Below are 21,325 nucleotides of genomic sequence, written 5' to 3'. Positions count from 1 at the left end.
AATGTAATAAGAGGCCTAATTATAATAAAACAAATTATTGTTTTTCAAAAATTATTTTAATCTATTTTAAATCAGCATACCAAAATTTACCAAAATATCAAATCTTTGGTTTATTTTTTCTGCTATACCTAAATGCCAAAAATAGGCAATGCATATTAAAAATCAACTCTTTGTTTAATTTTTTTCTCTCCTGCCTTATATAACTACAAAGTTAAGAGTTAAAAATAAAAGTGTCGTAGGTTAAGTTTTTCGTTCGGACATCTGGTAAACAATTACGCCTAATGAAAGTATATTTGATGCGTCGGATGAGGAGGCACATCCCATTTGGGAATGGTTTCATCCATAAGGTGTTAGTTCACATAACATCGCCCTCCCTGTTTTCCCTTCACTCACTTTTGCGCAGCACATGTGACGCTGAACTATTCCAGGCCGAATGGAGCAGCACACATTCGTGGCAAAGGGAACTGGAAGCGGCTAGTGTACACAGAGTCCTGGATCTGAGCAGGGAGAGGGAAGGGATTGAGCGAGGTAAGAGCCAGCGGCCTGATAATGTGGTGACAGTGTGTTCTGATAGATTATGAAGTTGCCGCCAAGTTTTTGTGATTTAAATCTGTGGGTCGTACATCTCAGGAGGCTAATTTATTGTTTCCTCTCTAAATGCATATGTGTGAGGAGAATAGGAGCTTCGATATTTGTGGTGTGACATTACAGGAGACTGGCGCGGTTGATGTGCTGTTGTACGGCGAGACAAAGATGCATGATAAAGTGATCATTAGAAATGTAACTTTGAGAAGTTGAGCAGTCTTAGAGCCAAGGTTGTTGCAGGTTTTTTTTCTTTTGCATTTAGTTGTGTTTTAAAGATTTGTATTTTTGGAAAACTCAATTAACTTGAAAAAATAAGTTCTTGATGTGGTAAATCTAAAGTATCTGGTTTAACTGAAGTAAAAAAAATCTTATTTATTATAACTGAATCAACCTCACTAAACTGTCAAAAAAAAATTCAAAGTTGTAAATAAAACTGTATTTCACTAATATTTCACTTTTTCTACTTCAAAATTTCATCTTTTATTCAAAGTATTACTTTATTTTGGGGAAAATTAAAAGCAATTTCTGAGTGAAAATTGTTTCTACACCAAGTGTTTTTCATTTATTTATTTTAGTTACACCAGTAAGACCAGACGATTATGAAACAGGTTCTTAATTGAACAATTGCACGTTTCCACTTTTATAGAGTAGTTTAACATAATTAATAGTAAAATATAATAATTTTTAGTTGAATGCTTGAAAAATAATTCTTATATGGTCTTACAAAAAACAAACAAATCTTTTTTGGTAGTTTTGTTTTGTCATTTTTAGTAATCAAAGTTAAAAAAATTGCATTTGAAATACACACTGTAAAAAAAAGTTGCTGCCTTAAACTTAAGTACAATCAACGTGGTTGTTTAAGTTATTTGAACTTAAATTACATTAAACTAACTTAAAAAAATGAGTTGAATCTTGTATAACTTGTATATAATTTTGATGATTTAAAGCAATGCAAAAACAAATGTTGTCATAACTTATTGATCATATAATTTTTACAGTGATATTTATATGCATACAATTTAATAATTTATTTTGTCTAAACAGAATAAATAAGAGTCTTCATATGGACACCTTTTTTCCCCTGAGAAAAACTACTCAATTGTGGTCATATAGTTAGGACATTCTGCATTTGCAGATAATTTGTAAATTTACACTTTGTACATTTAAATCCGATGGGAAAAGAAACCTTGTGCATACAGTACGTTACATGTGAGACACCAGATGCCCGTGTAAGCAGTAACTGAATATGGTACTAATACTATATGCGCTCCTTACATTTGTCGGGATAGACAGCCTCTGATTTCCTCGTCAAAATGTTCATTAGTAATTAATGTTCAGGAGTACATTTAATGCACTTTCGGTAACACTTGATTTTAAGGTGTTGTAGTTACACATTACTACATGTACTTACATAGTAATAACAGTAAATGATGCATAATTACAATTAACTAACCCTAAAACAAACCCTAAATATTCTACAGTAATTACATGTAGATAATTAATATTATTCAGTAATTATTTGAGTAATTAGAATGCAACTACGTCACCTTAAAATGTAAAGTGTAACTGCACTTTATATTATAGTTTGGACATTTTATTTCTACAGCAGGTTTTTATTATATAACTAGATTATATAATCTCTCTATAAATTGATTAAAAGTGGAAATTGTAAAAAGGTTGTTTACTATTATTTTAGCATTAAACCACAATAATAGCCGAAAAGAGCAATAAATCAGTGTCAGTGTAAAGTTGACACTTTAAAATGAGAACGTTTAGTCTTTGCAGCAGCAGAACATGGTCTCACACACCACAACATTTAATACATAAACCCTATGATAAATAAAATTAATTAATTCAGTAAATACAGCGTCATACAACATCTCATTCTCTCTAATTAAAACAATAGCAATAAACCCATTTTATATGCTTGCTACATGAATATATGAAACTACTGTATTTAACATGCATGGTTATGTTTAGGTGTTGTAGTTTCTCTGTGGCTTTTTTTTTTTAATTCTCTGTTGTTTAAAGTGGTTTTGGTAATATTATGAATGTAAATGTTTTTGTATAGGCACAAAAGTGCAGGGTTAGAATTTAGCGGATGTTAATTATAAATAATGGATTTGACAGATTTATTTTATGATAGATAGATAGATGGATAGATGGATAGACGGATGGATGGATGGATGGATGGATGGATGGATGGATGGGTAGGTAGGTAGATAGATAGATGGATAGATAGATAGATAGATAGATAGATAGATAGATAGATAGATGGATAAATAGACGAATGGATGGATGGATGGATGGATGGATAGGTAGGTAGATAGATAGATAGATAGATGGATAAATAGACGAATGGATGGATGGATGGATGGATGGATGGATGGATAGGTAGGTAGATAGATAGATGGATAGACGGATGGATGGATAGACGGATGGATGGATGGATGGATGGATAGGTAGGTAGATAGATAGATGGATAGACGGATGGATGGATAGACGGATGGATAGATGGATGGATGGATGGGTAGGTAGATAGATAGATGGATAGATAGACGGATAAATAGACGAATGGATGGATGGATGGATGGATAGGTAGGTAGATAGATGGATAGATGGATAGACGGATGGATGGATAGACGGATGGATGGATAGACGGATGGATGGATGGATGGATGGATGGGTAGGTAGGGTAGGCAGAAACAGACAGACTTTTGTTTAATTTAATCAATGAATCCTTGTTGAATGCAAGTATAAGTATTACTTACATTTTTACAAAAAAATCTTATTGTGTGTATATATATTTCCATAATTTTCATTTATATGATTATAAAATTCATCAACGATTATAAAACTGTTTCAGCCACTATGCTGTTTGAATGCGTCGATGGGTGTTTCAGAAGCAGACGCTGCTCTGTCTCTGAGGCATGATGTCATGCATTTCCAGCCAATAAGGTTCAGCCCTTATAAACTCGAACAGTTGCTTTCAGGACATAGTTTGTCCCATCATGAGGTCGGGGGGCGTGACCTCTGTACTCTGGCCAATTTATCCGTGGATTAGCTAGAAATACACAAAGCTTGATCCTTCCCACGGATCAGATTGGTGCAAAGACATTGTACATCCACAATAGCGTATAATTATACTCGGCACATTTCCTGTCTTAAGACGGGCTTGTATTAAGTGGTGACGGGCATAAGACACCTGGATCCTCTGCTTATGCGAGACGACTCGAGTGCAGAAGCGAGCAAGCAGCTGTGAGAGCCATACTGGTTTTCGGTGGTAGCTGAGCGTGCTGTGTTGTGTGTCACTGGTGTATTTTAGGCTTTCGAGTCATGAAGGTGTGACGATACTGGCGTAATGTCCAGCTCTTTGATATCACAGCCATGTAAACGAAATAGCTGACGAAAATGTTTGTTTACACAGTTTTCGTCAATGATAATCAAGACAAACAATTTTGTTTAAAAAATTTCTGACACAACAACAACAACAACAGAAAAGTTACACTGCAACATATTAGCAATGCGCTAATGAAGATAAAATATTGAACAAATCTCTGGGCAAATGTGCTACTAACGTTACAGTATTTTTGAAACCTAACCTCATTATGTTTGCGTGCACTTACAGTGTGTAAGATCATTTTATAGCATGCCAACCATTAAACTATTCTTTTTAAATCCATTGTTGGCTCAATTTCTGCACTCTTAATTGTGGTATGCTACAGTTGACCAGCTGTTGGGTCTCAAAGGCCAGTTGTACCATAAAATCTAATTTATGTATGTTGTGTCTTTGCCCAAGATTTCCATTACAGTTTTGCATGCCGTTTCACATGCCAGGTTATATTGTACTGGCGAATGTCTAGTAATGTGGTAATATACACCCATATTTAAGTACCAGTTTACTGCTCTTATACTGCTGCTACTGCTTATAATAATAAAAGAAAAGTATGTACATCTTGTCCACAAAGATATAAAGTGCCTTTCAAGGCATAGAAGCCAGTGGCTACATGCTAATGTGCTAACAACAATCCATTATTGAAACTAACATCTCTATGTTTATTTGTGGTCTGAGAAATAATACAAATTAATATCTAATTAAGCTATTAGTGCATTTCTTGACAAAGATACAAAGTGCCTTTCGAAGGATAAGATGCCCTTGGCTACATGCTAACGTGCTAACAACAATGACACTAATATCTATATATTTATTTGTGGTCTGAGAAATATTAAAGTCAAATTTAAATAAAACTTGACACTGTTTAGTTTCTAAAAACACATTGTTCTCACAAATAAATGTTTAGTCTTTTTTAAAGTTTTATCAGAAAACGGATCAGAAAGAAATCACTGGAAACTAGCAAAATGATGATAAAAGTGGCTGTTTGTTAGCATTTTTGTAGTTTACTTAGTTTTACCACAGTTTTACAACAATAAGTGATACTTTGATCATAATGAATTAATTTGTGTCAAGATTGCACATTAGTCGCACAGTTAATAAAGTGGTATTTACCGTTATTTCACAAAAGACAGAGGATGCACTTATTCAGTTGCTTCTGTTTCTGTTTATTTGTAGCCACAGGACACTTTATTTACGTCACATTTACAAAGAATGATAATTTCTACAAATTTTCCACCAAAAATACGACCTGAGGAGCTTTAGCACGCTCTCCAGTGACAGTCCCAATCCAGTTATGTTTTCAGTCAGAGAAACAGAGGGAGCTCCCGTAAAACCAGAGTTGCTTTATTTTATGATGCATGCGGAGCTAGATATGGATATCAGACCGTCCGGTATAAAGAGACGAGACGTACTGACAGATCAAATAAATGAACGATTGTGATAGCTTATATGATTTGTCTGATTTTTTCAAGTGGTCGTATTTACCATGTTTACTATTTAGCCTACTATTAGTGCGCATAGACTTTTGCATCGCATATAAATATTTCTGCCTTATACCATGATCAGAGTCCCCATCGGATCACAAACAGAAGTTATTTCAAACACTCGCTGCTGTCTGAAAGTGAGTTTTGAGCTAGCATAATTTTTAAAGTCTTCAATGCTGATGTATGAAATCATCCTCTCCAGACTCAGATGAACTCTGCCTCTATTCATGACCACTCCTCAAGCCCGAGCTGCACCGCTTTGGACCAAGGTATTTACCGGGCTAAAAACCCAGGCTGTTGGCCCTGAAAAAGCCCCGATGAGGCCCGATCAAGCCCCGTAAGTGACAGTGGAAACACGACTGACCCTGGCACTCACTAGCATGGCTGCTTTGGGCCCGAAAATGGAAACGCGGATATTGACAGATGACAGTCACTGTAACCCTCCATGAATATCAGGAGTGCTTGAAACAGAGGTGGCCTGGTTGCCAATTTCTCGCTGCAACTCTATATTCAGTAGACTAATGCTTGAAATACTGATGTATCCATGTGCGTTGGGTATAGATATTTTGGTTTGTTCTTACACATTCACTCTGGTGTGTTCCAGTTGCCTATAGTGCCCTGCTAAGGACTTCAGAGTGTATTCAGCCAACTTAGGTGAGACTCAAAATCAGGGTCAGAGTCACCTCAAACCACAAATGGAAGAAATCCATATCACTTCACGGGAAGTGGAGAGCTAAATTAACCCACAAGTCATTGAACACCGTGAACTGGAACATAGAAATGGACTGTTGCTTGAATGCAAATCCTATGATTAAATGTGGTTTGTAAATATGAACATTTGTGTAATGAGTAGAAAAAACAGCCTATTATCTGATTATTTTGTGGTCTAAAGAAAGAAGGGATAACTTATTTAGAGCTGGTATTGATGTGTGAACTTTACGATCTGGAAAGGCTTCTGTAAGACCGTGGCATAATCTTAAATGACTCCAGCACTACTCTGGAGAGGTGTTAATCCACTCAAAAGATTCAGTTGCACAAATTCAGATTTGAGAGGATCTGAGGGCCTCCCCTTGTTCCAGTTGTTTCTTGTCTGCTCATGCATGACATTGGTCTGGATTTGAAACACCAGAACACATGGAAAGTACCTCATGAAAGAATCCCCTTATTAGGGCCTGTACCTTTGAGAAACATTGTTGTTCCCTATTTCTCTACTATTACAACTCTTCCTTGGGGCTTTGGCACTTATGTCAGCTCTTGGATTGGAGGGTGTGTGCTCAGCGAGAGTGCCATCATGCTTGCACAGATATTTTGATTGATAGTAGTGCTTGCTAAATTTAGCAAGCATGTGAGCGCATTAATCAGTCCACTCAAACAGGGACAGGGAGTTCACAGTTTCTGTACTCATGTCTAGTCAGGAAGAATGTTTCTGAGCAAGTTTGAGTTTCTTGAGGTTTTGCAAAACAAAAATTTCCATTTCAAAAGCTTTCGCTAAAATAGTGACCCATGTAACCAGTTTTGGTTCCTGTAATGTTCTGGGATTTTAGAAAGTTCCTAGAACAGAACTTTGAGGGGTTTTTTGAGAAGCCAGAAAAGTTTTATGGAAATATTAACCAATTCTACCCTCTGCGGACACACTGAAGCTTGAGATGCCAATGGCTAGTACATTTTTTATTTTACTCGCCAGACTTTTTACATTGAATGCAAGAGCAATACAAATGAAAATAATAATTAGATAAATATAATATAAATATACATTTCAACACTATTAAAGTCAAGTAAACAGTCTGTAATAAAATAAGAACAAATAATCAAACTACAAGCAATAGCACAAATAAACAATATAACAAATATGTAAATGAAATAAGCAATGCTTTTCAGGTAGACCTAACAGTAGTTGGATACAAATTAGGTAGGTTTAGATTATGTACAGAAATTGAATAAAGTAATCAAATGAAAAATAACACTGAATTGTCTTCATTGCATGTATAAATTAAATATATATGACTACTTATTAAAGTTACAGAAGTTATTCAGTCAAGAGCATTGAGTGATTTTTTGCAGTAACAGACAGCAGCAGGAATATTAGGCTGCTGTCACTTTAAGATAAAATGCACAGATTTAATACACAGACTGAACACATGCATTTTATTTCTCGACTGTTTACGTTCACTTAACACATAACCGACTATGCTTGCTAGGATACTCGCCAAGATGGGCATTTTGACAATTTTTTTTGTGAAATTGTTCATTCAAGTGAAAGAAGACACGAAAGAGAGCTCTGATTCGGTATGCTTTGCACACTGTGCGCGCGAGTTATCTTTCGGATCATCTTGTGCTTGAACGGTTAAATTGACAAGGCTTAAATGATAAACTTTCATGATGACCCAGCACTGGTCCGATCTGGATAGTAGCCGTGTTTCCATTAGGCTACCCTTCAAATTGCGCAAATTTAAATTGCGAATTTAAAATACGGCCAATGGAAACACGTCAATTTCGCAAAAACTCCCATTTATCGCAAAAAAAGTTTTTACGCTCACAAGAGGTGGTTTTTCAAGCAATTCCAAAAAGAAATATTTCGCAAAACTGCAATGGAAACAGTTTTTGCGCATTAACAGGTCAGCTGATGTAGATGACGCGGTATGTTTGGACAGAATACGAAACAGAGTTCTTTATTAAATTCATAAAAGACAGAATTACAAGTATACTGGATTCCAAACCTCAAAGAAATGCCACAATCAAGACCACCATGCGCCTCTTATGAAATTTGGTTGTAGAGGGTTGCAATTACTTGCTTACTAAATCAGAATCAAAGGGGAACCATACAATAATGTGGGGTGTTTGCTAATGCCTAGATTTTACTGTGTACATTTTCTGTGGCACATGATCATTTAATTGACTAAATGTTATGTGTGTCTCCACAGTACCTCAGGAGAAAAGCTTGATAATAAGTCTGCTCCTCTGGGAGGTGCTCATGGTGGAGTGGGTCAGAATTTGCTGCTGAGTCCTGCAGGTCTTCAGCTGGCTCAGCTTCAGGCCCAGCTCACCCTTCACCGCCTCAAACTCGCCCAGACCACTAATACTGCTGCCGCAGCCTCTGTCCTAAATCAGGTCCTTTCCAATGTGGCCATGTCCCAGCCTCTCTTCAACCATCTTCAGGGTTCAAGTATGGCCCAGGCCCACGGCAGAGCCTTTCCGCCTCCACCAATAGCCTTCCCACCCCCAAATGCTGCCCTAGGACAACTGGTTGGGGGAGGCTTTAACCCAAATCCCACTGGGATCAGGCCCACTGCCTACAGAGGGGTGTCCAACCAAAAAGCTAGTCAGCACAATGATTTCGGCAAAAAGGCTGGAACATATTCGTCAGACACGGACCGACGCTTGCAATTTGGATATCTGGGAGGTACATCAGTGGTAGCTAATAAACCATGCGATGGAGGACAGTATGGTGGAGCCCCTACACAACCCAGAAACAATGTCCACAACAATTTTCAGAGAGACTTCTACTCCACAGAAACCCCAGTACAACAAACTTGTTTCACGGGAGGAAGCAACGATCAGAATCTAGGATCTGTTTCTTCATCAGCCACTAAGGAGCAATGGAAAGGTCCGATCAACTTGGGGAAGATGGATATGGGTACAGGACCAGGTCCTGGTGGTTGGGTACCACCCGGACCAGGGTTTGTGGGTCAGAGGGCAGAGTTGTATAACCCTGAGGAACCCACAGCAGATCCTAAGTTTAACTCTACATGTGGACCAGGGACTGGCCCACCCATCGGGCAGCAAGGGGGATTTCAACAGCAGCCACAGGTTTCCCAGGGGGAAGAAGGGGTGACCTTGTCGTTACAACCCCACCAGTTCAATGACTATCATGGGACGACACCTTCACACCTACCCCATCAGTGCACCATTTGTGAAAAGAAAGTTTACAACTTGAAGGTGAGTAGATCTGACTTGTTGGTTGAGATCAAAGTAAATGGACCATTCACACCAACTTCATAAATGGATTAGCATTTGCACTGCAAATTCAATGTGGTCACATTTGTTTATGACTACTCTGAATGTTGATTGGATAAGAAACCATTCAGAATTCAGTTTACACCTGTATTCAGCACTGCCCACTTGAGATCGGATCAACCGAGATTGGATCATAAACTGTTTTGGACCCGATGGACCCTGTTTAATGCAGAATACTTGTGATCGGATCACAAAGATAGATCTTAATACTAGGTGTATACGGAATCAAATATTTGTTAATCTCACAAGAATTTGCTACATGTGCCGAATGTATGCAAGGCTTTGAATTCTGCTCATGAACTCTGTACCGTACCTACATAAGTCTATCCAGATGTCTCAGCTGCAGCATCCAGTATCCAGAATTGGTGTTGGATCCAGTTGGTCTCGACCCCAGCAACTGTTTTCCCCAGCTATTTCTGCAGAACTGAGAGGGTTTTCGTGATACTTGGATAAAATGGGCTCATTTGTTACACTAGGGTGTAAATGCTTTTGTGGCAGCTGGCATGTGTCGAGTGGAGGCAGGTTTAGAAGGGGGGGGAGGGCGCAGTTGTTCTGCAGGAGTTTGTCGTAATCGCATTCGTTCTCAACTCTTGCTCGCCCTTTCTCTGCGGTGAACTACTAGATCTCTAATTGGCCCAATTTGTGGCAACGCCAGGGGAATCTTTCTCTCTCATAGAGAAGGATCATAGTGAAGTCTATCTGACAGGCGTATCATGTTTGTGTGTGAATTTGTGTGTGTGTGTGCTGTTTTCAGGACTGGGACCAGCATGTGAAGGGCAAGTTACATCTGCAAAACTGTTCGCTTTATACTGAAAGGTGAGTACTGACGAAAATACCATTTGTACCATGTTACAACCTTCATCAATTGATGTACAGGGCTCTTTAAGTGTCTGTCATGCTGATAAACCACCAACTCTGATGCATGGGCGGCTAATCGTTGCTAACTTGGTGTAGAATCAATATATTTTTAAAGGGCTTGTTTGTATGTGGTTTATTTTGATCCTTATTACCTACAGGTCATCGCCTGTGATACTCTTGTTAAGCATTTTATGAGTACAACCAATCTCCGTATTAAACACAGAGTTATTTTATAAAGAGTCTTCTTCCATATAGAGAGAGTTATGACTTGTATTTGAGCGGTGTCATAAGATATAGTCAGACCAGATGCACTGGGATTTAGGATCTAAATGCAGTGCTGTCCCCCTCGCAGCCCGCCGCTCGGAGCTGTGCACTTTCCAGTGTCGTCTGAAGGATGTCTCAACATGGCATTGAGTAACACTATGGCATACACATCAGCTGCCAGTCAAGGTAAGTCAAATCTCCCAATTTGTCCCTCAATGTAAGCGCTGAAAATTCAGGAGACAGAAAAGTCTGGGACGTGATTTTAGAGAGGACTCTATTTTTAGGGCTGTCACTTCAGTTGCGGGGGAGTGGAGTGTCTACAGTCTGGCACACACTTGAGTGACGTGTGTTTTTGTCAGAAACAACTGGGAAAAAAAAACTATTCACTGATCAGTTTTTGTTTAACAAACTTTCTTTCTAAAAATATTGATTAATCATCTTGTACTCAAGGGGTGTAATCACAGTTTTGTCCAATATGTTGATCGTCTAGCCATTGGCTAGTATTAGCAAGAAGCAAAACGTGCTTGTTACGGTCACGTGACCTACCAGCTTCAGTTGCGTAGCTTCACTTCCATTAATCCTCTCCCGTAGCTTCATGGGATAGTAAAGTGACCATCGAATGCCCACACCAGAATCTCGCTGGAATTAGTATGTCATCCGGAGACTTTTTGCATGATGTTTTTCAAAATACTATGTATTCGGACATACTACTATGTTGGCGTACTGTTTATCGCATACTATAGGGAAGTAATCGATTTTGGACGCAGCGATGGTTAATCTGTGTGTCTTCGGTTATGCTAACGCACTTTACTTTTATTCAATGTCACAATTTATTACTTCACATCCTTTTCCAAAAATTATTTGGTTGCAAATGAAGTGGCTTTTATTTGGTTTTGTAGGCTGGTATGTAAACTAAAGGCTATTGGCGAAAAACTACAAGCCCTAAATAAACTAAAATATTCCCTGTCTTTATTTCCTGTTTCAATTGTAAATACATCAACACACATACAAAAATGTCTTTAGTCAAATTATTTCATGGGGTCAGATTTTTTAGTGGGTCCTCAAGGAAGGTGATATGAACAATTTGCAACATGGTTGTTTAAAATAGATGTATTCCTCAAAATCTATTATTTATACTTATATTTGGATATCTGTCCTGTTTTCTACAGATGTTTCGACTGGAAATGCTTCATATCTGCCTGCCACAGCCATGTCATTTCCTCTCTCAGGGCCGGGATTTACATCAGGAGCAAAGGTTAGTAATGGGGAAAGACCATTAAAAAGACTAAAATTCACATGATATTTGGCGTTTGACTGGTGTGGATTTGTAATCCTGAAAAATTCACCCAGCTTTTTTTTGTTTGATGAGGTCTTTAATTCTGAGTGTTTGTTGGCTTATCTCATAGCATTGTTCTTTTAGCTCACGGGGTTTGTAAAGAAGCCAAGAGTGTTGAGATACAGAGCATGCTATATTTTGGTCACACTATTTCAATGACTGACAGATTACTTAGTGCGTATTATCACAGTCTAACGGTTATTATTCAAAGGACAACTGAGCCATCTTCACAACTAGAGCTCTTTGAGAACAGGTGGAAGCGATCAGTATTGTACAGCTCAGTCATTGCTTACTAGGAAAGGGTTTCATGTATAAGTGTGGTTCAGTAGCATCGATAGGGGATTGTTTCAGTTGTGAATATACAGCTCTGCAAAGTTTCGAGCACAACGGTATTTTTCAGTTAAATGAACAGGGTCGACTCAGCAGTTGTTATGCTATCATGCTGTTGTAATGAGGTGGGAATGCACCAGGCTAGACTGATCTGGTTTCAGTGTAAAAACTGAACACTTGTTTTTGTTGTGCAGGGACTTTATTTAGCTGTGGGATCAACCTCCAAAATTCACTTTTTGCCAGACCTGCCAGTGCTGAGAGATTTGAAAAAAATCTACCACCCATAATACAAAGCACAGTTTAACTATGTCTCTTAAACAACATTGCTAGCAATTGTTTTTTTTTCTGTGCATATATGCAAAAAAACGGTCTGTCATTTGTAGCAACATACAGTCTCTCAGTAAAATACCACTGTAACCACAATTTTTTTTTGTGACTTGTATTTTGGTTGCTCAATGAACGTCTCATCACTTAAAATATGATTTATTTATTTTATTTTTTTGACTGGTTTTCTAGCAAAAAAACACAAAAACAAGAATAATTGTTACTTGTATACGTGAGTTCAGTGTAGTAAACCAAAGCAGGGCCATTTTGAGGTCAAGGACTGAGAAGTGACAGAGATAAACAGAAAGCAAGTTGCCAAGAGAGAAACACTGTTACAGCATTTGCAGATGACAAAAAGCGTATGACCTTATAATCACAGTTTACATTATCATCGAAACAACATTTTTAATCATTCCTTGGTTAATAATAAGTGTTTTTGGTCTAAGTCTAATGCATTATAACACCCCAATTAATTTATCATGTGTTTAATGTGTCTAACGCATTTTACTCTTTGAAGATGTACACTGTTATTCGATCGTTTTGGGTCGGTAGGATTTTTACATGTTTTTGAAATAAGTCTCACCAAGGCTGCATTTATTTGACCAAAAATACAGCAAAAACAGCAAAATTGTGTGAAATATTATTACTATATATTTTCTATTTGAATATATTTTAAAATGTAATTTATTCCTGTGATTTCAAAGCTGAATTTTCAGCATCATTACTTCAGTCTTCAGTGTCACATGATCCTTCAGAAATCATTCTGATATGATGATTTGCATTTGAAAACAGTTGTGATGCTTCATATTTTTGTGGAAACCGTAATACATTTTTTTCAGGTTTCTTTGATAAATAGGAAGTTCAAAAGAACAGCATTTATTTGAAATAGAAATCTTTTGTATCAAATTGAAAGTCTTTACTGGCACTTTTGATCAATTTAAGGCAAGCTTGCTGAATAAAAGTATTCTTTTTTTTATTACTGTGGCTACAATTACAGACTTATATTATATTATATTATATTATATTATATTATATTATATTATATTATATTATATTATATTATATTATTCGTTGTTATAATTTTTTATTACTGTGGCTACAATTACAGACTTATATTATATTATATTATTCGTTGTTATAATGCATTTCTTCTACATTACTCTTGTCATCGGTTATCTTCTGACAGTCTATTTTTCATTTCTTCTCTCATGCTCATTCTTTGTTTGCGTGTAGTGTAGTAATGCGAGTAGCGCTCCGACAGGCGGCTGTTTGCGTGTCCAAAGTGCGACTGATGGATCCTCGCATATGGACAGTGTGAAGCATTGTTTTGGATTAGATGCTCTGACCTTGCGCAGACGTCAGACCACCTATAATTGAAACCATGTCCTGTGCAGGATGGTATTTTATGCAGTTGCCAGCTTGTGGATTCAGAGACTTGCACAAAGATTCTTTATGGTGGTCTTTTTAGCCAAGTTATTTATGATATAGTCCACTGGAGAAGTGAAGGCACGGGCTAATGTTAGCTCCTATAAAACCCACCTGTTATACTGCGGCGCTTTAATAACTCTTTTAGTTTTTTAGTTTAGGATGCAAAAACTCTGTTTCGCAAAAAATCAGTCCAGAAAGAAAGGGTGTTGTATTTTCGGCATCGACAGATCAAACCGTCTGTCCAAGTAATCAAGATGTGTGTGCTGTTCCAGGATTCTTTGGAGGCTCTGAGGCTGGGAATTCAGTTTCAGCCCACAGAATCGTAACCTGATCCTTGGGGATAAAGGCTTCCTGACGGGAGGAATGCCAGGAGATCTATGAAATTCAGAAAGTGCATGCTATAGGTCTCAGATGAACCTGTTTCAGGGCTTGTGTAAAGCAGTTTAAACCCTCTCTAGATAAGCAAACAGACGTGAATGCATTTGTAGCATGATATGGTGCCGGTCATCACTAGATCTCCAAAGAGATTGTCTTTCGTTCTCCTAATTTATGATGTGTTCATGACAAATCTCATCGTGTCTCAGTTGACATTCGTATTACAGCACTACGTATTCCACTGCAATCTGTTATAGTTGCATAAAAATATGTAATCAGATTGCCAATACATTTTTGTTTGTTTTCAAACCATTGCGATGACAACAGCTGAAAAATATTTTTGCTTTATGGAAACTTCATTGTCATTTTACTGGTAACACTGAACACATCATAAATGTTGCATATTGCAACATTAATCTGGTTTCTCTCTTTTTTTTTTTTGCCATACAGAAGACATTTAATTAATGGTTATCTAGTTTATAATTAATTTCTATTGTCTTTATTTGCATATGTGACTTTAACCCTTAAATGCATGAACGTTTTGCCAATCATTAATATTACATATTCGGGTCTTTAGCCATATTCGGGTTTTATTCCATCATCAATGTCCTCATCAGAGCTCACTGATCAGTGACACTGATATCTGATTGCGTTCAGTTCTTGCTCTGCAGTAAATCTCTGAGCCACTTCAAGTATTGCTGATGATTCTTCCTATTCTTTTGTTTTCTGCCTGCGGTGACTATGAGTGAAACGTCGCTTCATCATTGTGTATCAGACATTGCCACCTTGAGGAATAAAAGTGAACTGCACTTCAAATACTTACACTATTTCATATTTTGTGTTGCAAGTGACCCTGCACACTTTTTACATTTTTTTTTTATTAAAACAGATAACTTTTATATTTTTTTTCTTATGTTGTTTATAATGAATTGATTGAGGAATACTAAGAAGGTTGATTTGTAACTTTAAAAAATGAACGAGTAGGAGGGTAGTGAATGACGTCCCGGGTCACTAAAGACCCGAGGTATGAGTTTAAGGGTTAAGATACTCCAGAAGACTTGCTTGAGATTTTTGCTCATTCGCAATTCGCTCATCCAGCTTTCGTGCTGGAAAATATTTTCAAAGCTGAAGAGTGTCATGGGACAGGGGAATCAAAGACAGCAGGCAGAGATGAGGAATCCAAATGCAGGGAGATTTTAATGAAAATAAACATAAGTCAGGAACAAAATAACACTGAGAAAAACAAAGAAAACACGGGGAACTGGAGACAGAGACACCTGCATGACATCAAACAACGACCCACAGAGAACCAGAGAAAACAAGGACTATTTAAACAGAGGGGTAAACGAGCTCAACAAGGGAAAATGACACACCTGGAGCAGACTAATGAAAATGGAAAAGACTACAAAACTTCAACCTGGCCACAGGAAACAGGACACAGGAAAGAACACAGAAACTAGACACAGAGAAACTACAACATAAAAGTAGTTAACAGTAGTTAACTAAAACTAAAATATAAAAAGCAATGTGAAAACTTTACAATAAGGTTGCATTTATTAACAATATTAAAACAGCAATTATTAATAATTCTTAAAAGCATTTATTAATCTTAGTTGATACCAATTTCAATATGTGTATAATAGTTGTATCTGTTAATATTATTTAATGAACCTGAGCTAGCATGAACTAACAACAGTTGTATTTGTATTTCCTAGGTTAACAAAGATTATTAAATACTGTAACAAATGTTTTGCTCATTGTTAGTCTACTAATGTAACTTATTGTAAAGTGTTACCAAAGCATTTTTGTTACTTGAAATAAAAACAAACTTTATTTTATTTCAGCTAGTTGTCAAGGCAACATTTCTCATTTTCATTTAGCTTAACTTGATTTACTAAAATAACCAAAACTAAAACTGAAACAGCAAAAATACTAAAACTTTAACTAAACTGGAAAACAAAAATAAAATGAATTAAAAATATTAGTATAAACCCACAATAATAATATTTCGATACTAAAAAAAAGCTGCAACTTAATAATCGGAGACAACTTTATGCCATTAGGTTGATTTTATGTTAAAATGTGGCTTTGTAGCCACTGTTTATATGCTTTCAAAACATTGTTGGATTTGTTTGAGTATTCCAACCAGACCAGCCCATGCATGGCAACACTGACTCGACCAATGGCGTGGCTTTGGGGCGGAGCTAACTGTTTGGCCAACCAATGACAGATAGGAGGAGGTGTTTAGGTGAAACCTGTTTGAAGAAGTTCTTCTTTTTGCATCTCTCTCTAATGATGAGATTCTGTCAAACAAGCACATCTTATACTTTGAATTTCACTTGCTTTGGTAGACCAATCATTAAAAAAAAAAAAATCTTTTGAGGGTAGTCCTTGCCAGCCAATCAGCAGCAGCCGCTGCTATGCCAGTTATGCTTTACCCATGTGTTTCAACATAATCACCTTGATCATTGCCAGAACCTCGAGCTTCGACTGCTTACAACAAGCTGAATGAGCTCCAAAACACTGGTGTTGCATTTTACTGTCCCGGCACATAGAAGCCATTCAGTGTTACATTCTGACTTGTATAGCATATAGCAGAGGCATAAACAGCCTGTTTGGGGGGCTATTTTGGTATGTGTTTATGGAGGTAGAACTAATGTGACCTTTTTGGCACATTTGGGCAAAGGGGAAGTCGGACAGGATGCCATTCATAGAATGATCACAAGCTCTGCTCAAACTGTTAGAGTCGGCGGCCGCAGATAAACCCAGAAATCAACCGTGACCAGATTAACATTGATTTAAGGCCTTTTTGGCTCTACTTTGAGATCCGGTCTGAGGAAGATGGTTGAGTCATTTACAGGAACTTCACAAGTTTCACTACTTTGATTCTCACAGTCGGCAGTCATGATTATTAATCGTTTCTCACGCACTCTGCAGATCTCTGTGGTCCTTCCACTATAATACTGTTCGTACGGTGTGTAAATTGCAGTGTAAACACTGAACCTGGCCCCTCACACTTGCTGCTGTCAATCAAACACCCAGTACACATCACACCTCACTGTAGCTTATGTTAAAATAATATACTAATAGACAAAATGTAAATAATAATATAAGACATCATTTTAACATTTTTAGAGTATTTAGATTGTGCTATACATACAGGTATAAAAAGATCATGTGAAAATTGATTTTTTCTGTTTGTAGAATGTGATGAGCATAATATTTAATTATTTATGTACATTTTTATTTTAGATTGTGGTATATGCTACTGTAAAATTTTGGCATTAGTATTTTTTTAAGAAATAGTTTTTTTTACACAACAATATTATAAGCAGCACAACTGTTTTCAACAATGATAGTAATAATAAATGTTTCTTGAGCATCAAATCCTCATATTAGACTGATTTCTGAAGGATCACTGAAGCCTGGAGTAATGATGCTGAAAATTCAGCTTTGATCACAGGAATAAATTACATTTTAAAATATATTCAAATATATTCAAACAGTTTTCAAATCATAATAATATTTCACATTTTTACTGTTTTTACTTCATTTTTGGTCAAATAAATGCAGCCGTAGTGAGCATAAGAGACTTAAAAAAAACTTAAAAAAAACTAAGTTTATCATAAAAATATATGATTAGTATTAAAATTCTATTATCTATTTTAGATCATTTTTAGAGTCTTTATATTGTTTTTTTTTTATTTTATTTTTTTTTTACTAGGTTTAATTTTTTTTTCTTTTTTTTTCTTTTTTTTACATATTAGAGAGACTTTCTGTTGTTTTTTATATATGGAATAAATGCAATATAGATGATCCAAATTTCTATTTTTTTTTTTTTAACAAATCTTTATTATTTTTAAAATTAATTTCAGATTTTTTGGTATTTTATATGGATTAATTTGCTAAATTTATTTGTTTATTTAATTTAAAATAATAAATTGAAACATGGTTGAATTGTTATGAGACATTTATGATATCCCACATTGATATCTCTCGTTTTCTGGTCAGGTTTAAGTTTTCAGTGCGCTTATGCTTTTAAATGATAATCACATCCTGATGGTGTAGTATGTTATTGTACATGCAGACCCACAGCTGCTCCACCAGTATTACAGCACCAGTAGGGGGCATTAGTGAGCACAGCAGGGGCCATGTGGTTTTTTAATAAACTGTTTCAGGTATAAAAAGATCACACATTAACTGCTAGCCACAAATATGTTCACATATATTTAACTAATGTATTCAAATGCCCTTAAACATTTCCCACCATTGTTGATCAGATGAAAAAGTGTGTATAATCTGAGGAGTGTATGTTTAATTGTGTCCCGTCCTCTCTCAGTTTCTTCAGCGTAAGGCGTGTCCCGGGCGTGTGGTCCACATCTGTAATCTCCCAGAGGGCAGCTGCACGGAGAATGATGTCATCAACTTGGGGCTGCCCTTCGGCAAAGTGACCAACTACATCCTCATGCGCTCGACGCACCAGGTATGATTCAGCCTTCGAGTTGGGCAGAACCTCATTTCACCAAGTACAACATGTTCCTGCATCCACATCTTTGTTGTTTCTGGAACAACACTCCAATCAATCAGATTTAATGGACAAGTTTACAGTTAATGCCAAGTTTAGGCTTACAAGCCGTGACAAAGGCTACTTGTTGTGCCGAAATGTGCTTAAGAGTGTGTGCAGTTATATTCTCTTTGCATTACGTTTAAGCTTACAACCAGGGTTAGGTTCTTCTTCATCAGTGTTATTCACCTAGCATTTCCCTATGATTTTAGAGATAACCTATGGGCTTAGGTTTAGAGGTAGGGATATGGCTTGGATTATATTTTTGGACGGACAGGAATGTTGTTCCAGGATAAAATAAATAAATATGTTGACCCAGGAAACCATCAAACTCGACAAAATCAGGATCCTGATATTGCAGCGTTAGACACGTTCCTGGGTCAACATATTTTGTTGAAAGGATAGTCTTTTTTTCCCTTTTGTATGGAAGCTTGTTTGCGCCACAGAATAAAAAATATAAAAGTAATTGCGACTTTTTCTCTCTCAATTCTGGCTTTTTTTCTCTGAATTGTGTGATATAAACTCGCAATTGTGAGTTATTAAGTCAGAATTGCTAGCTTGGGAAAACCCCTGACGAACTTCCAGCAAATTTAAGATTTGCTCTTCAAGTCCGTCTGGCCAAGAAGCCAATTCAAGCCCATTTCCAATTTTTCCAAATCGAGGCACCAATCACAAACGTTGAGGCGGGCTTTACACGATGACGATCGCTCTGATTGGTTTTAGGTTTATCCAATTGCGCCCAGAGGCATTTGAGCGTCCGTTGGTTATGGGCTGTGAATGAACCTTCCCCAGACCCTCTCTCAGTTACAACTCTGGTGTCAACCAGGCTACAGAATTGCGAGATATATAGTAAAATTCTAAGGGGAATCTTTATTTTTTTTTCTCAGAATTGAGAGTTTATATCTCTATAATAATTGTGAGTATATATCTTGTAATTCTGACTTTATAACATGCAATTTTGTGAGTTATAAAGTCAGAATTGTGAGGTATGAACACGTATTTCTGAGAAAAAATTCAGAATTGTGAGATAAACTAGCAATTGCGAGGAAAAAAAGTCAGAATTGCGAGTTTATATCTTGCAATTCTAATTTTATAACTCGCAATTCTGACTTAAAAACTCACAACTGCAAGTTTATATCACGCATTTCTGAGAAAAAAAGAATTGTGAGGTGCAAACTCGCTATTGCTAGAAAAAGTCAGAATTGTGAGATATAAAGTCGCAATTACCTTTTTTTATTTTATTTTATTCGCAATTACTTTTTTTATTTTTTATTATTCAGTGGGGGAAACAAGCTTCCATACTTTTGTGAGTGAAACTGCTTCTCGAACAAGAACAAATGTAGGGCGGGACTTGTCAGTGGGGAATTGGTTGGATGGTTGTGGTTTGCTATTGGTGGATCTCATGTGAGTGACAGGTAGCCCCGCCCTCACGCCAGTAAATGCATCATCAAAGAAAAGAGATGAGCTGCAAGAGGGAGGAGAAGATATTTTTATTAAAGATTATGAGGGCACGTTAATATATATTCCATAATAAATTATTTCATGGTGACTTCAAATTTTTACAAGCTGTATTATTCAGTTAAATAACTGTTTTACCTAATTTGAAACTAAGATAGCAGTGTCCTAAAATGATTTATCGTACAGTTTGTTGTAAATCGTGCCAGGCTGGAGGAGTGACTGCAGAAATAGATTTAGGCAAGCACAACCCTGACAACGATGATGTCTCCATCACCACGATTCGTTAATCACATTTGATTGACTTTTTGATTGGTGCTGTTAGTACCAACTGGATCCCATTCTGGGTCCAGTGCCAAGTTTGACATGTGCCTGAAATGCCTGGCGTTGAATCGATCTTGTAACTGTCTTAAAGATTTATTACCTAATTAAAAAGAATATCTGTTCGGATCCCATTTGACAGATTTTATGTTTCATGCATGCTTTCTGTCAGGCTTTTCTTGAGATGGCGTACGTCGAGGCGGCTCAGGCCATGGTTCAGTATTACCAGCTGCAGCCGGCCACCATCAACTCACACAAACTCCTGATCCGCATGTCCAAGAGATACAAGGAGCTGCAGCTGAAGGTATGTGTCGTCTCGGCTCATCGTCATCGTCACATGACTTGAGCAAACCCAACTCAGAGTGTTTTGCTTTCTGATCCAGAAACCAGGTAAAGATGTCGATTCAATCATCCATGACATCAATTCCCAGAGAGAGCGAGATGAGATGCAGGAGACTGACAGGTGAGGATGTTTTATAAGGGACTCTTTTGGGTTTGAAACTATACATTTATTCAAAAATACATTTCGTATATACAATGATGTGAATACGTATTTTCTATTAAAAGCATGATGTGAATTTCTAATTACTTTA

The 21,325-nt window shown here is 36.9% G+C and overlaps 1 protein-coding gene across 1 annotated transcript in view; it reads left to right on the top strand.

Moving 5' to 3' along the window:
* Positions 1 to 400: 400 nt before the first annotated feature.
* Positions 401 to 21,325, top strand: part of rbm20 (RNA binding motif protein 20) — a 31,895-nt gene continuing 10,970 nt past the window's right edge. The window contains exons 1-8 of the mRNA XM_081385612.1: positions 401 to 528; positions 8,385 to 9,399; positions 10,232 to 10,293; positions 10,688 to 10,785; positions 11,769 to 11,854; positions 18,732 to 18,875; positions 20,905 to 21,036; positions 21,116 to 21,195. Of these exons, the coding sequence (XP_081241738.1) occupies positions 8,590 to 9,399; positions 10,232 to 10,293; positions 10,688 to 10,785; positions 11,769 to 11,854; positions 18,732 to 18,875; positions 20,905 to 21,036; positions 21,116 to 21,195 (1,412 nt within the window). The 5' untranslated portion in view covers positions 401 to 528; positions 8,385 to 8,589. The remainder of the gene's footprint in view (positions 529 to 8,384; positions 9,400 to 10,231; positions 10,294 to 10,687; positions 10,786 to 11,768; positions 11,855 to 18,731; positions 18,876 to 20,904; positions 21,037 to 21,115; positions 21,196 to 21,325) is intronic.

Source organism: Scardinius erythrophthalmus (genome assembly GCF_964197995.2).
Source record: "Scardinius erythrophthalmus genome assembly, chromosome: 14".
Classification (NCBI taxonomy): Eukaryota; Metazoa; Chordata; class Actinopteri; order Cypriniformes; family Leuciscidae; genus Scardinius; species Scardinius erythrophthalmus.
The sequence above is the reverse complement of the archived record's forward strand: the minus strand, read 5'-3'. Positions and strand labels throughout refer to the sequence as shown.